The 13,180-nt window shown below is 37.5% G+C and overlaps 1 protein-coding gene and 1 pseudogene across 1 annotated transcript; one reads left to right on the top strand and one right to left on the bottom strand.

The window, feature by feature from the left end:
• Window positions 1-2,885: 2,885 nt before the first annotated feature.
• On the bottom strand, window positions 2,886-4,103 carry LOC130470082 (glutathione S-transferase L3-like; annotated as a pseudogene).
• Window positions 4,104-4,618: 515 nt separating this feature from the next.
• On the top strand, window positions 4,619-10,622 carry LOC110794607 (uncharacterized). The gene is made up of 4 exons (XM_056839661.1): window positions 4,619-4,750; window positions 8,445-8,531; window positions 8,673-8,723; window positions 10,259-10,622. Exons 1-4 carry the CDS (start codon window positions 4,619-4,621, stop codon window positions 10,457-10,459), a joined length of 471 nt encoding a protein of 156 aa, XP_056695639.1. The 3' UTR covers window positions 10,460-10,622.
• Window positions 10,623-13,180: the final 2,558 nt, after the last annotated feature.

Here is a 13,180-nt window from a genome sequence, read left to right as displayed (position 1 = left end):
AAAATTATTCTAATAAAAAATTAATTTAATTAAAATAATCGTGCCCTACGAAAAATTATTAAAAATAATTATTTTAAATAATTTCATTTAAACGACTCCCACTTAAACCGATATTTAATTTGGACCTTTAATTTTAAATATTTAAACTCACGGCATGGACCAAGTCAAATAAAATAAAATAATCAAAAAGTCCACCGTTAGCCCCTTCGTGCAAAAATAAGCCCAAAGCCCAAAAATTGGGCCTCGAAATCAAACGAAGCAAAAACCGCACAATCTTGTGCATCGTGGGCTAGGCGAGTGCCCAGCCCATTGACGCGTAGTGCCATCGTAGCATCGCACCCACGCGAGGGCTCAAATCCCATCATGCAGGCACGAATTCCCTACAGCAGCACATGCATAAGCTTGCTTGCCCATGCCCGCTGCCTGCTTGACTTCATCGTTGTGCAGTACCTCGGCCCAGCGCTGCTGGCCTTGGCGTGTGGTGTGCCGCGAGCTCGCCCGAGTGCTTTGCCCAGCTATGCGCGCACCCACTGCCTTGTCGTACATAGCTCGCAGCGCACACAAGGCCATCGCATATGTTGCTTTCGTGTGCGCGCACCCCTTTTCGTCTCGCACGGGCATCAGCCCTTGCTTCGTGCATGCGGCTTGCTGTCCGACCTTTATTTAAAGAAAAATCAAATTTTAATATCCGAAACGAAATTGCACGAAAAATTATTCATAATATTAACAAAATTGATCGTTTTAATTACGAAAAATAACCTTTTGAGTGATTTTATTAAATTTCAAACAATCCAATTTGAGAAATTAATAAATCATGGCTAACAATTATTCAAATTTAACGTACGAGGAACATCAACAAAAATTTGAATGATTTTGATAATCAAATCCAAAAATTTAAATCGTTCTAAACATTTAAAAATGAGATATTTATCAAATTTGGTTTAGGTGATCGATTAAAATTAACGAATCCAATAAAATTTTTAATTCATGAATTTTTAAATCTGCCATTTAAACATGAAATCATATTTCCCTTCTCACCTAAATAAATTTTAAGATAAGTAGGGAAAAATTTCAATTAATTCCGAGTTCATTAGGTCGAGCAATTAATTGAAAAAGTTTTAAAATTTAACGAATTAATTCATTAATTAACAAAAACGCCCAAAAAATCGCACTTTGGGGTCTGTTTTTGAGGTCATGTTCTCATGAGTTGATCTTAAAACGTCGTTTCCAATCAGATTAATGTCAGAAAAATCAAATTTCAAACATATTAAGAATTTAGAATTAATTTCTACGACTTATACAATAATCAAGAAAAATTCGAACAATTCACAAAAATATTCAGAAAAATTCGACAATAATAAAAACATAATAAAATGCCAATAAGTACTTTGAATACACGTAGCTCATGATACCATTGTAGGGGTTTATAATTAAATATATAACATGATAACGGAATAACCACAAAGCCAGGAAGCATGTATACTTACGTTTCTAGCCTGTTTTCCCTAGTTCAACGAATCACGAACACGAACAAGAACTCCAGATGTCGTTCCTCTACTTGGTTCACCGACATGTTCAGATCCGTCTGGAGATCAATGGCTTAGAAGTCACTCAAGATTGTTTTCTTTAGGGAAGAACAATTCTAATGGAGGCACATAGAGTGTTTAGGGTTTCCAATAGGGGTTAGAATCTGAATTTTGCATTAGTTTAGGAAAACATGTAGACTAGGTTATTATAATAACCTATCTAGTGAGCCAAGCCAACCGGCCAAGCATAGAGCCCAACCGGCCAGCAAGGCCCACGACCGCAGCCATGCGCAAGCGAACAACACATGACACAGTGGGCTGGGCCTCGCTGCTGCTGTTGCTGTGGCTTCCCTGCGCGCGCACAACCAATGCAGCAAGGCCATAGGCTTTTACTCCTTGAGCTTTCCTTGTGGGCTTTCCTTCGTGTTTGCTTCATTTAATTATCATTAGATAATTCATATATCATTTCGTAATTGACGATCCATTGTCGTACGATACGATTATTCTTCTCGCCTAGCTTACGAATATACGCAATCACGATATACGATTTCACGATCCAATGTTAAATCGTATAATTATGTTTTCCGAACTAATTTCCCGAAAAACTATTAAATGAATTTCCGATTCATTTAATCCGGCAATCTGTTACATGCCAATGGTGTGACCTTATAGGTTCAGTCAAGAGTAAGCTATGAGCCTAATATAGATTAGAACTCACTGATCGGAAGCATTTCTCCAGTCAGCTGTTCCGATCACTTGATCTCACTGAATTAATTGTTCGTAATTAATCTGAACCTTGGTATTAGACTAATGCATCTTGGGTGAAGGACATATTTCCATCAAGTCTTTTTTCCACTCATATATGCAGTGTGTATGATTTTGAACTCATAAAAGAAGAGAAACTTATTTCAAATTGATATTAACTAGTTTCTTTCCAAAGTCTTTGACACGCTATAATATTCTACTTTGATCACAAAATGGAAAAGTTGTACTATCGATTAAGATTATAATTCTAAGAACACCTATTTAAACCAGTCATGTAAAAACCTTAATGACAATTTGGCAAAGGAAAGTCCTCGGAAGATAAAATCAAAGGTCAAACAGAACATAAACATAAATCAAGAAAACCTTCCGTGAAACTTCTCAAATGAACACATTTCAAGTTTCCAAGGAAAAAGATATATTCCTAGTCCAGATTATTCTATGACAAAAGCATCATAACCACATTGTATAAGTCCCTCCTTTCTTGCATAAGAAACATAATTAACCTCATACATCTTTATACCCATGAGGCTATGACAGATGGTGCTTCATTCCAAATTTTGTAAAGTCTGTTTGGCCTTTTTAAAGTAAGTTTAGTTAGCTTACCAGGTTGCGCCTCTTGTAGATCTTTATATTCAGCTCGTCGTCCCATTTGGTTTTCCGGAAGGCCTCAATAGTCAATAGTATCCAGTGCCAGTACCATTTATAGGTATGAATGATTATTATCAACAATTGATCTTTGTATTTGATTATGTATTCCTCATACATATATATATATATATATATATATATATATATATATATATATATATATATATATATATATATATATATATATATATATATATTATATTACAGACAACAATTATAAGATTTCGTGCACTATACCTTAAGCCAAACTACGAGTTTGGGCCTCCCTTCTGTGATATCATACTTGTGCAAATCAATAAAAAAAAGGATAGTATCTTTGTACAAATGAAGCATACACAACAGCAGCCTGAACAGAAAAATAGCAGCAAATATTTGTCAGAGAAACATCAACAGAACAACTGACATTCTAAATCAATACTTAATCAATCTATGCAATATGTCACAAACCAAGTTCTAAATTGACATAAACCTATAAAAAGATGTTTATATGAATGAATATGTCTGACTGATCGCGTTAAACTGGGCACCAATCAAGAAAGGCACTTCGTGATTGTATCTAAATTGTTGAAAGAATTCCCTAGAATTTAACAAGGAGAGAAATGTAAACTATCACTCACAAATGAAAAGCAATGAACCAATGATTAAGCTAAGTTTATATTGATGAAGCCACACTTCTTATTCGTACTCATTTCATCCTCTGAACGAGTTCCTCTAAGGTAGAAGAAAAGAGTAGAGTTCCACTTGTCACTGTAGACAAACAACTCCTTTGTATAATTTTTCTTAGCAGGATCCTGCCGGCACAATATCACCCTCATCGTACAACTGAATTCTTCAAGGTTCAACAGATCCTTATATAGTCTTAATTCTCATAAACAAAAAGTAAAGACTAATACAAGTTCTGGCATACCATATTACCATCCATTATCCTAATTAACTAGGACTACAAATATCAGAATCCGATTCACCCTTAAAACATGAAAATATATGCAAGCTAGCTACAAAAGAACCTGTATAGCTTTTCCCGGTAAGAAAAAGATCCCTAGATTTTAATTAAGGAAACTTCAGCAACCAATTCATTAAAAATGTGAGCATATCCTTAGCAGTAAAAAAAAAGTTGAACATTTTACATCAGCACAAACATGATACTTGCAAAATCACAACATTCAACAAAATTTGGCAGGAAGCAAATGATTCTAGTCATACTAGAGGTTGCATCCCAGGCATTATAAATTTATATTTAAATAAAGTGTTTGAATACGACCATCCCATTCCAGCAGGTGACTGAACAAAGAGGAGATTCAACGCTACAAGCAACAAATCGTATCACAAGATATGAATTACACCACAAAATGTCTAAAAACTAATGCAATAATCAATAACAAAACATAAATTGCACTAAAAACCAAATGTCTAGGAATCCAATTATGCAAAAACCTAAGATATAAACCTAAATCAGAAATCTATTTAGAAAACCTAAGATTTATACTTATGAATTATGCAAAAGACTTAAATTCAAAACTTGATGAGAGAAAATTGAAGAAGCTCGTACCCCAAAAAACCAAATCGAAACCCTAATAAAGGAATTACAGCGCCACAAGCAACGACATCACCGCCCAAACCGCCACCATCGCCACACCGTTGCCATTGACGCTAAAAGATAAAGGACGATAGAGGAGGAGATGCGAGAGGAGATAGGGGGTGATCTATGGAGGAGAGAGATGGAGATGCAAGGAGGAGGTGAGGATGGAGGCGTACAGAAACTCCGTGAGGGATATTTTCTTTTAGGCGCTTTTTTTATTTGTTTCTTTAAGGTTTTGATAGTGTTTGAAACCGATGTAGCAGAATGTACATAAGACAATGCTTATTTTAAAAACGCTATTAAATGCATGTACATACGACTAACGCTTATTATAAAAGCACTATTAAATGCCTTATTTGATATCTTTGACACCGAAATGGGTTAAAGCGCTATTAAAGAAACGCTGTAAAAGCATATTTCTGTAGTAGTGTTAGCACACGAATGGGTGAATGCATAGAATATATATTTTATGCAATGCAGGTACTCCAAGTGACTAGTATGGACATTTAGGATAGTTAAATACGGTCTGCGAACCGTTCTATCTTTGAATGTAAAGTTTTAAATATGGTCTACGTACCATGAAAATTTTGATGTAATTTATTATTTTCAAGTATTTCTAAGTTTAGAAGTTTAAGTTAGCATTTGAACGAAGATTCAAGACGATGCCAAGCTAACAAGGAGGTGATGAAGATTGGATGCTTCAAGACAAGATGTTTTGGGCCATGCTAGATCACCATTTATTTATGCAATTTAATATATATATATATATATATATATATATATATATATATATATATATATATATATATTATGCGTGAATGTATGAATGTATGTATGCTTTGCATGAATAGGTTGTTTCATATGACTCGATTAGATTAAGTTCACTAAATAATCAAACCAACATAGAAACAACTAGGTCCAAAGTAATATTGAGTTTAATATTGCCTTCCAAATCAAGTATTTACAAAAATCTAAGGATCTAAGGTAGTAGGTTTACGCCAAAGCGAGGTGCTATTTTAGTTGACTTAGGTAGTAAGGCATCCCAAAGGAGCACGTTGATTGTGGTTTCAACTCAAACAACAATGGCATTATGTTGTGGCAATGGGATAAATTATGGTATTAATTTATTAACCAAGAGTAATTTGGAGATTACTAGTGTAGACACCTACTTTTGTCCCCATTCCCGAAAGGGAAGGTTCGACGATGAGAACATAAATCTCCACTTGACAACGCATCTCCTATAAAATAACGAATCTCAATTCCCCTTTTCATTTCACCCGAAACCTGCTATTTATGGAAACCTGCTAAAATTAGTAACTACCGTAATGGGTAGTTTTTAAAAGTGGCAAGTCATAAAGGATAGAAACCTGTCAGAATTAGGTGTTGCACTCCAACATAAATCCTAAATGAGATAGAGATTATGAGAGAATCCTATTCCTAATATGATTCGAAAATAAGAGTCACGTATTAATTAAAATCCTAACGAGCCTAGAGTTCGTAACGGGCCCAGACGCATTCCGTCACAAGGTTAATACGCACTAAAAGACTCGATTAAGTCTCAAACACTCCGGATTCTAGGAATCCGAATCTGACTAAGAAAACAGCCCAGATCCTATTTTCAACGCCTGGCTCTGGGCGCCGTAATCTTCGGCGCCCAGGCCTGGGCGCTGATATTACCTGGGACGTATTCTTTCCTAATTCCTCGTGGATTAGAGCTCTACAATTATATCTTTCCACGAACTCTTTTCTATAAATATAGCCCAAGTTCGACGTGAAAAGAACACAACACACAATTATTATTCTGAGTATTGACTCTAAACCCCTAAGCCTAAGCCTCACGCTGCAAAAACTGATCACGCGTTCTGTCGCAATCGATCCATAAATCGAACAGAACGTATCCTGTCCCATAACTTGAGATTCGTTAAATAAAAGGAGAAATAGAAAAGTCAAAGTGGTTAGTTTTCTGAGAACCGTGACGCACCTCTCAAGGGTGCGTCATAATGTGTCCCTTTTCTATGATTTAATTGCTTTCCTCGCCCTTTTTGTGAACTGTTAAACTAATTAAAACTGATTGTTCGATCACGCCTAATAAAGATAATATGTTGGGAAATTGGATTATCATGCTAGGTCCCTTAAAACAATCTAAATCAGATAATCGCGTTCGATCTAGTACTATATGTTGCATATTGTTAAAATCAACTCAGATTAGTTTAATAGTTAACGCATGTCCCTTCAATTATTTATGCTGAGCTAGTAAGGATATCCTGCCTCTGGAGTTATCGAAGAGCGAGTACTCCTCTCGGTAGTTACAGTCCCCCTAACCTTCAATCTCTACCTTGCAGGTGTATGTTGAGAGATCCCCACACCAGGGATCACAAGGGAACCTACGACCGTCGTGGTCAAACATAATTGCACTCCCTTTATGTCACGATAACCGGGTTTTGTCAGTTTTTCTCATTGTCGTTAAAAACTGAATGGCGACTCCTATATTACTAGTCAATTGGGTGTAAACTCACAGGAAATCCAATTACACTTGATTTGACAAAAAGAAACGTCACACCCACGAGGGACAAGGTCACGCATTAGCCTCGTGCTTTTTCGACCCCCTCACAGTGGCGACTCCACTTGGGATAGTGAAGGAAATACTCGTGCTTGTAGGTAATCAAAATAGCCGAAGGGTGAAACGATCCTACCTCGCGTTTATTTCCCCATCAAGTTGGGACGACCTGAAAATCAGCATATTAATATGAACGGGCAGTACCGCATAACGAATCTTGGCTCCCTTGATGTTTCATCTCGGGAGTTGGGACTAAGGATACCCATCGCCAACCGGGGGGTGCATACGCTTCGAATATTGTCCACTCGGCACTTTCGCTAGTAGTACACCCGTCCCAAACCCAATCGCTCTCCCATTTGGTCCATCTCATTGGTGCATGCCCCCTTGGCTTACATCGTGATTGGCCTCTTGGGTGAAATTCGTCTGTTGAAGGCACTACCTCGACCGGGGCATGTATTGGATCTGCGATAGAAGCGGTACCAAGCCAGGCGCAAATAACTATCCATAGAAGCCTATCATAAACTACATGACATATTATTATTGCCTCATGATGGAATCTTAGTTATGTGTAGCGAAATATATGATTGTGTGTGACAAACTATCCTAGAAAAACCAACGACCTTAAAAATTGCCCAAACATTCATAAACCAATTTTCCAAAGAGTTATACCGAAATACGTGTTCCGCAAACCCGAACGATCGCCACAAAAATAAGCGACGCTCGGGATGGCCTGTAACGAATCCCACAAACGCTGCACAACGCGTAAAGGACGTTATTAGGCAAGCACGCAAAATCGAAGTCGCATAAATAAAAGTAGACACAAACAGAAAACGAGAACCAGCCAGGGACGCATTTTCAACGCCCCTGGCTGGGCGCCAGAATTTCTCACGCCCGACGCTGGGCGCTGAAGTTGCTGATTGGCCTTCTGGTCAGGCGCACACTACTACAAACTGCGTGCTTTCTCGACGCGATGGGGTCGACGCTGTGGGAAACCGCTTGGAAGGAAAAGCAGTCCGCGTGTTTTGTCGACGGTTTATATCGTTAAAACAATTTGTCTACTTATAACAGCATCGACAATTCCCCATGTGCTCCACACGTGACCTGAACCGTTCGTGACTACAACTTTTGGGGGAAAAGAACCCCCCTCGTTTCCACAGCCGCATTAAACCTTCTCTCTCTTAAGTTCTCAAATCATCCCAACCCTTAAATCAGTTCTCATTATTTTTCTTCTAATTTTCAGGATCTGAGAGTTAATTTCTTGCTCGAATAATGTATGAAGTATCTTCAAGTTTTTATCTTTCATCTGAAGTTCTCAATTTATAGGGTTTATTTTTGTTAATTATATATGTAGAATCGAATTTATTTTCAGGTCTTGTTATTGAAGTTCTTGATTCAAATCCCATTAGCAATCGGTTATTTTTCAAGTTTCTTCTCTCATTTGTTTAGTTGTTATTTGGTATGGATAATTAAAATTTTGATTTGTGTATGTTTTAGGTTTTCTTTCTTTTATCATAATTTTTTGCCATTGAACTGTGTTTTCGTTTGACATTGAACTCTCACTTCCTTCGGATCTAGCATTCGTCACCCCCATCTCCAGGTCTGTTCAAGGATTCACAAGTTTGGCCACCAACTTTCTCGCCAATTACAGGTTGATTTTCGCCCCTCTCAAACTCTCTTTCTCTTTTGTATTCTTTCAATTATTCTCTGAAATTGCAGCTTTTAATATATTTTGTTTATGATTCGTAACATTTAGGAAATTATTCACACTTGTGAATTACCTCTTAAAAGTCGTTGTTTATATTTTCAATTCGGATCATTTGGGAAATTTCTTTGCCCGTAACTTTATTTAGTTGCACAGTCTGCTAATTTCTCTTACATTTACTCCTATTTAGGTACCTACAATTTTTCATCTGATTCTACTATGTCGCTGGTAACTTAATTTCCCCCCTTCTCTGTTTTTGTTTTAGATTAGTATATTTGGTTAAATTTCTTGCTCAGGGAAATTTCATAGTCAAATTGAGTAGGATTGAAATTTAACTTTGTAAAGAAGGAGTATTGTAAATTAGATTAGATTCAGGTTTTACTGTTTCAAAATTTAGGACCCAAAACATAATAGTTCCCGAAACTAAATTTCAAGAAGAATACAATTAGTAAACAAGTCAAGACTTTTGATTGCATTTGATTAGTTAATGTTTTCACAATTATGTTAGAGTACCTCTTTTCTTTACTTGTAGGTATATTCTTACATTTAGTTGCTTTTATAAATTAAGCTACTTCATTTCTCGAATTTTATTTCTTTAGAAATGCTGCAAATCTGCAATTGTCTTCAGTGAGCTTCCAATTGTTTCCTTTACTAGGCAGGACACTGTAAGCAAATAGAGTATAACTAATTACTTTGATATGTATTTTGTGAACTCTGTAACAGAGATCACTGTCATATTTTATTTGCATGTTGTGTCTGCTTCCTTCAGTTTCCTTTGATGTTAGGTGGGATAACTAGGAGCGAATCTATCACTAGACTTTGAGCCTATCTCACGTGAACACTTGAGAAAATGGACTAAACTTTGACCTTAGTGTTTCTTTCAAAATCCGTAAAAAAAATATGTTCTATCATGTATGTTGTACTGCTGTAGAGTACTGTATTGTAACCAGGTCAACTGCAGCAGCAGCCGGATGCTACTGCCAATTTTGCTCATGAACCCAAAATTACTAGTTTTGCTTTTGTTAACGCTGCCAAGCATGTAATTTTTCTATGTTTTTGTTTTTTGTTCAACCCTTTTTTGGGTACTTTTCAATTAATTTTTCTTTGTTTATTAGTGAAATGTATGTGCAAGTTTAGAATTGACCGTCTTAACCAGAAATGTTGCCTTTTGATTGATTAAATTTGAACTGTATTGAATGGATTTTTTCCCATTTTAAGCTCATTATTTTCATGTTCATGTGTTTTCTTGAGTATGGTATTCTAGTTTGAATTTATCGAAAGGAGATGCTTTTTCTCCGACTTCTTCAGATCGGCAGCAGATATGACGAACTTTTCTTTCTATTCTCGTGTAGTTGTAAGTTTGAGATTTGTGCAACCCCAATAACTACCATGTTTCACTTCCAGAACTACTTTATCCTCTGCTTTTTCTTTGAAACCCCAATAATTTTTCTTTGTTTATTGCTGCAATGCTGTTTCTGCAGGTGTTTGGTGTTGTTTTCAGCTGCACAGGTGCTGCTTCTTGCTGTTGCAGGGTGTGGGTTGTGCTCCTGATGTGTGCAGGCTATTCTGCAGGTAGTCCAGGTGTTGCAGTCAGGTCTACAGGGAGTGTGGTGTTCGATTGCTGCTGTGTGCAATCTTATGTTGCGTACCCTTTTATTGTGTTTGTTGTGTTTGGTTGTTAGGGAGTGGTCTGTACTCCTCTAACTTTTTCTGCTGTTTCGTTGTTTAGATACTTTTGTTCATACCTTTTGGTATTAAATTTGTGTTTTGGAGATATATAGCTAGCTAATTTAATAGTTTGGACATGTGTAAACTTAATTTGATGATATGATATGAGGATTTGGAGCGAGCTAATACGTATTATTATATATATATATAGATTAATATATAATCTTGTCATTTATAATTTTAAAGGTAGTTAATTGCATATGTTTGGTTTGGTTTTAATTAATTAGTTTCAGGTTGATTTTGCTTTGGGATAAAATGAACGATTAAAAAAAATATATTAATTTCTCGACGCTATATAGTGTCAAAACATGATTCGCGCAAAAATTGTTGGTAAACCCGCAAAAACTATTACTACGCAGATGACCGTCAAGAAATATATAGCTACACTAAAAACCGTCGAGAAACTCGACGCACAAAGGCGCCAAAAATATTTTGAAGGCGGCAAAAACCGTCGAGATTATCGACGCAGCAGGGCGTCGAGAAATTCTCTACGGCCAATTTCTCGACGCTGGCTCCGGGCGTCGAAAAATAGCCAAAAAAGCGTCGAAAAATGACGCGTTTTGTATTAGTGGCAGCAACCTCGGTGCCCGCGAAAAAGAAAACACGTAGCAAAAAAACCATTCGTAAAAAAAAAATTGCTGCGAGGTCGTAAGAAAAGCACTCGATTCTAAAAGCGACTCATAAAAAAGAATAACTCTTTGTGGCGTTGTTAGGCCTCCTACGACGACAATGCTCGGCACCAAAACCGAACCTGCCAATAATTATAAATGTCACACGGGCAAAGATTTTCGAAAATATAAAGAGTTCAAATTGCACACATAGTAGTCCAAACATACTAGTCCGACTTAAGGGTAGTCATAAAATGTCTAAAGACCGACTCACGAAACAAACTAATGTGTCTCCTACTCCACAACAATAATGCAGGGCCCCTGAATACCTACCCATGATAGCCATCAAGGAGCGCGATGGAAGAAGCATATCCCGAACATCTATACCTAGAGGTCGCACAAACCCAAGAGATGCATGCTCTGGAACACGACCATCTACGTTCTCAAAGGCCACTCGCCTCAAAGAACCACGCTATGCCAAAAACGCTCCCCAACTCACATGCTTTCGGGCTATTGTTTGGGTTAGAAAAGAAAAGAGCGAGGAATGAAACAGAAATTATGGCATTAGCCCTTCAAGATGAATTGTTCGATCCTACTAAGTTGATCGCTCCATCACCCTCAAAAGATGACCAAATCCAACGAGGGTGGCGCAAGACTTTCAAATGGACTAATGCTCGTGGGATGAAGTTCAAGATATCTGCGAGAGAGGGTCCGATGTACAAAGAATTAGAGTCTGAATCCGAGTCTGACTCCGAGTCCGAACCTAGCAAAATTGTAACCCCTCCCAAAAATAGTTTAAACCCGGAAATATCTACTCCGGGAGATCTTTTTGATGTAATGCTTCATGACTTTAATAAGATAAACAAAACTTTTGAGTATATGCCGCTTAAAAATCCGAGTAATAATGCAGAATGTCTCGCCACTAATGAGCACGAAAAAGAGCCAGAAGAGGAATATACCGAATTAATAAAAGTTGTAAATGAACAAGAACTCAAAACTCCTATAATTGAGGACACAGAATCGGTAAACATTGGAACATAAGAAAATCCTAAAATCATTAAGATTGGCCTCACCTTAACTCCCACTGAAAAGGCCGATCTAATCTCCACTTTGCGGGAATTCGAGGGTGTCTTTGCTTGGTCCTACAAAGACATGCCAGGAATAGATCGAGAAATCGCTGAGCATAAAATTCCGCTAGATCCCAAAATGACGCCAGTAAAACAAAAGCTACGGCGGCTCAAACCAGAGATAGCCTTGAAAATAAAAGAAGAAGTCACTAAACAATTAGACGCCGACTTCATAAAAGTCTCCAACTACCCAGAATGGGTGGCCAATATTGTCCCCGTAGCTAAAAAAGACGGACGAGTGCGAATGTGCGTAGACTTTCGAGACCTCAACAAAGCCAGTACCAAAGATGACTTCCCTCTACCTCACATTGACATACTAGTAGACAACACCGCAGAACACGCGCTTCTCTCCTTTATGGACGGGTACGCCGGATATAACCAAATACTTATGGCAGAAGAAGACATGGAAAAAACAACCTTCATTACCCCTTGGGGTAATATTGCTACACTGTAATGCCTTTTGGTTTGAAAAACGCGGGGGCCACCTATCAAAGAACAGCCACCACGTTACTCCATGACATGATACACAAAGAAATCGAGGTCTATGTAGACGACATGATCGTCAAATCTAAAGACCGGCACGGTCACCTCCCGGCACTTAGAAAGTTCTTCACCCGAATCTTGAAATATAACATGAGACTAAATCCACAAAAATGTGTGTTCGGGGTAACCTCTTGAAAATTTCTAGGATATGTTGTTAGTACGCGAGGAATCGAGATTGACCCATCCAAGATCAAAACCATTACCGAAATGCCCCCACCGAAAACTGAAAAACAGATAAGGGGCTTCCTAGGAAAGCTGCAATACATTAGTAGGTTCATTTCCAAGCTTACTATGACTTGTGAGCCAATATTCAAAAAGTTAAGAAAAGAAGAAAAAGTCGAATGGAATGAACAATGCGAAACTGCCTTCGATAAAATCAAAGAATATCTAAGCAAAC

The sequence above is a fragment of the Spinacia oleracea genome, chromosome 3, assembly GCF_020520425.1.
Source record: "Spinacia oleracea cultivar Varoflay chromosome 3, BTI_SOV_V1, whole genome shotgun sequence".
Lineage (NCBI taxonomy): Eukaryota > Viridiplantae > Streptophyta > Magnoliopsida > Caryophyllales > Amaranthaceae > Spinacia > Spinacia oleracea.
Note: the sequence above shows the minus strand (reverse complement) of the source record. Positions and strands in the feature narration are given on the sequence as shown.

Coding starts and splice junctions, on each gene's coding strand:
- LOC110794607 (XM_056839661.1), top strand. CDS start 4,619: ATGCGAGAGGAGATAGGGGGTGATCTATGGAGGAGAGAGATGGAGATG. Junction 4,751..8,444: donor TTTTTATTTGTTTCTTTAAG/GTTTTGATAGTG, acceptor ATTTATTTTCAG/GTCTTGTTATTGAAGTTCTT. Junction 8,724..10,258: donor AACTTTCTCGCCAATTACAG/GTTGATTTTCGC, acceptor CTGTTTCTGCAG/GTGTTTGGTGTTGTTTTCAG.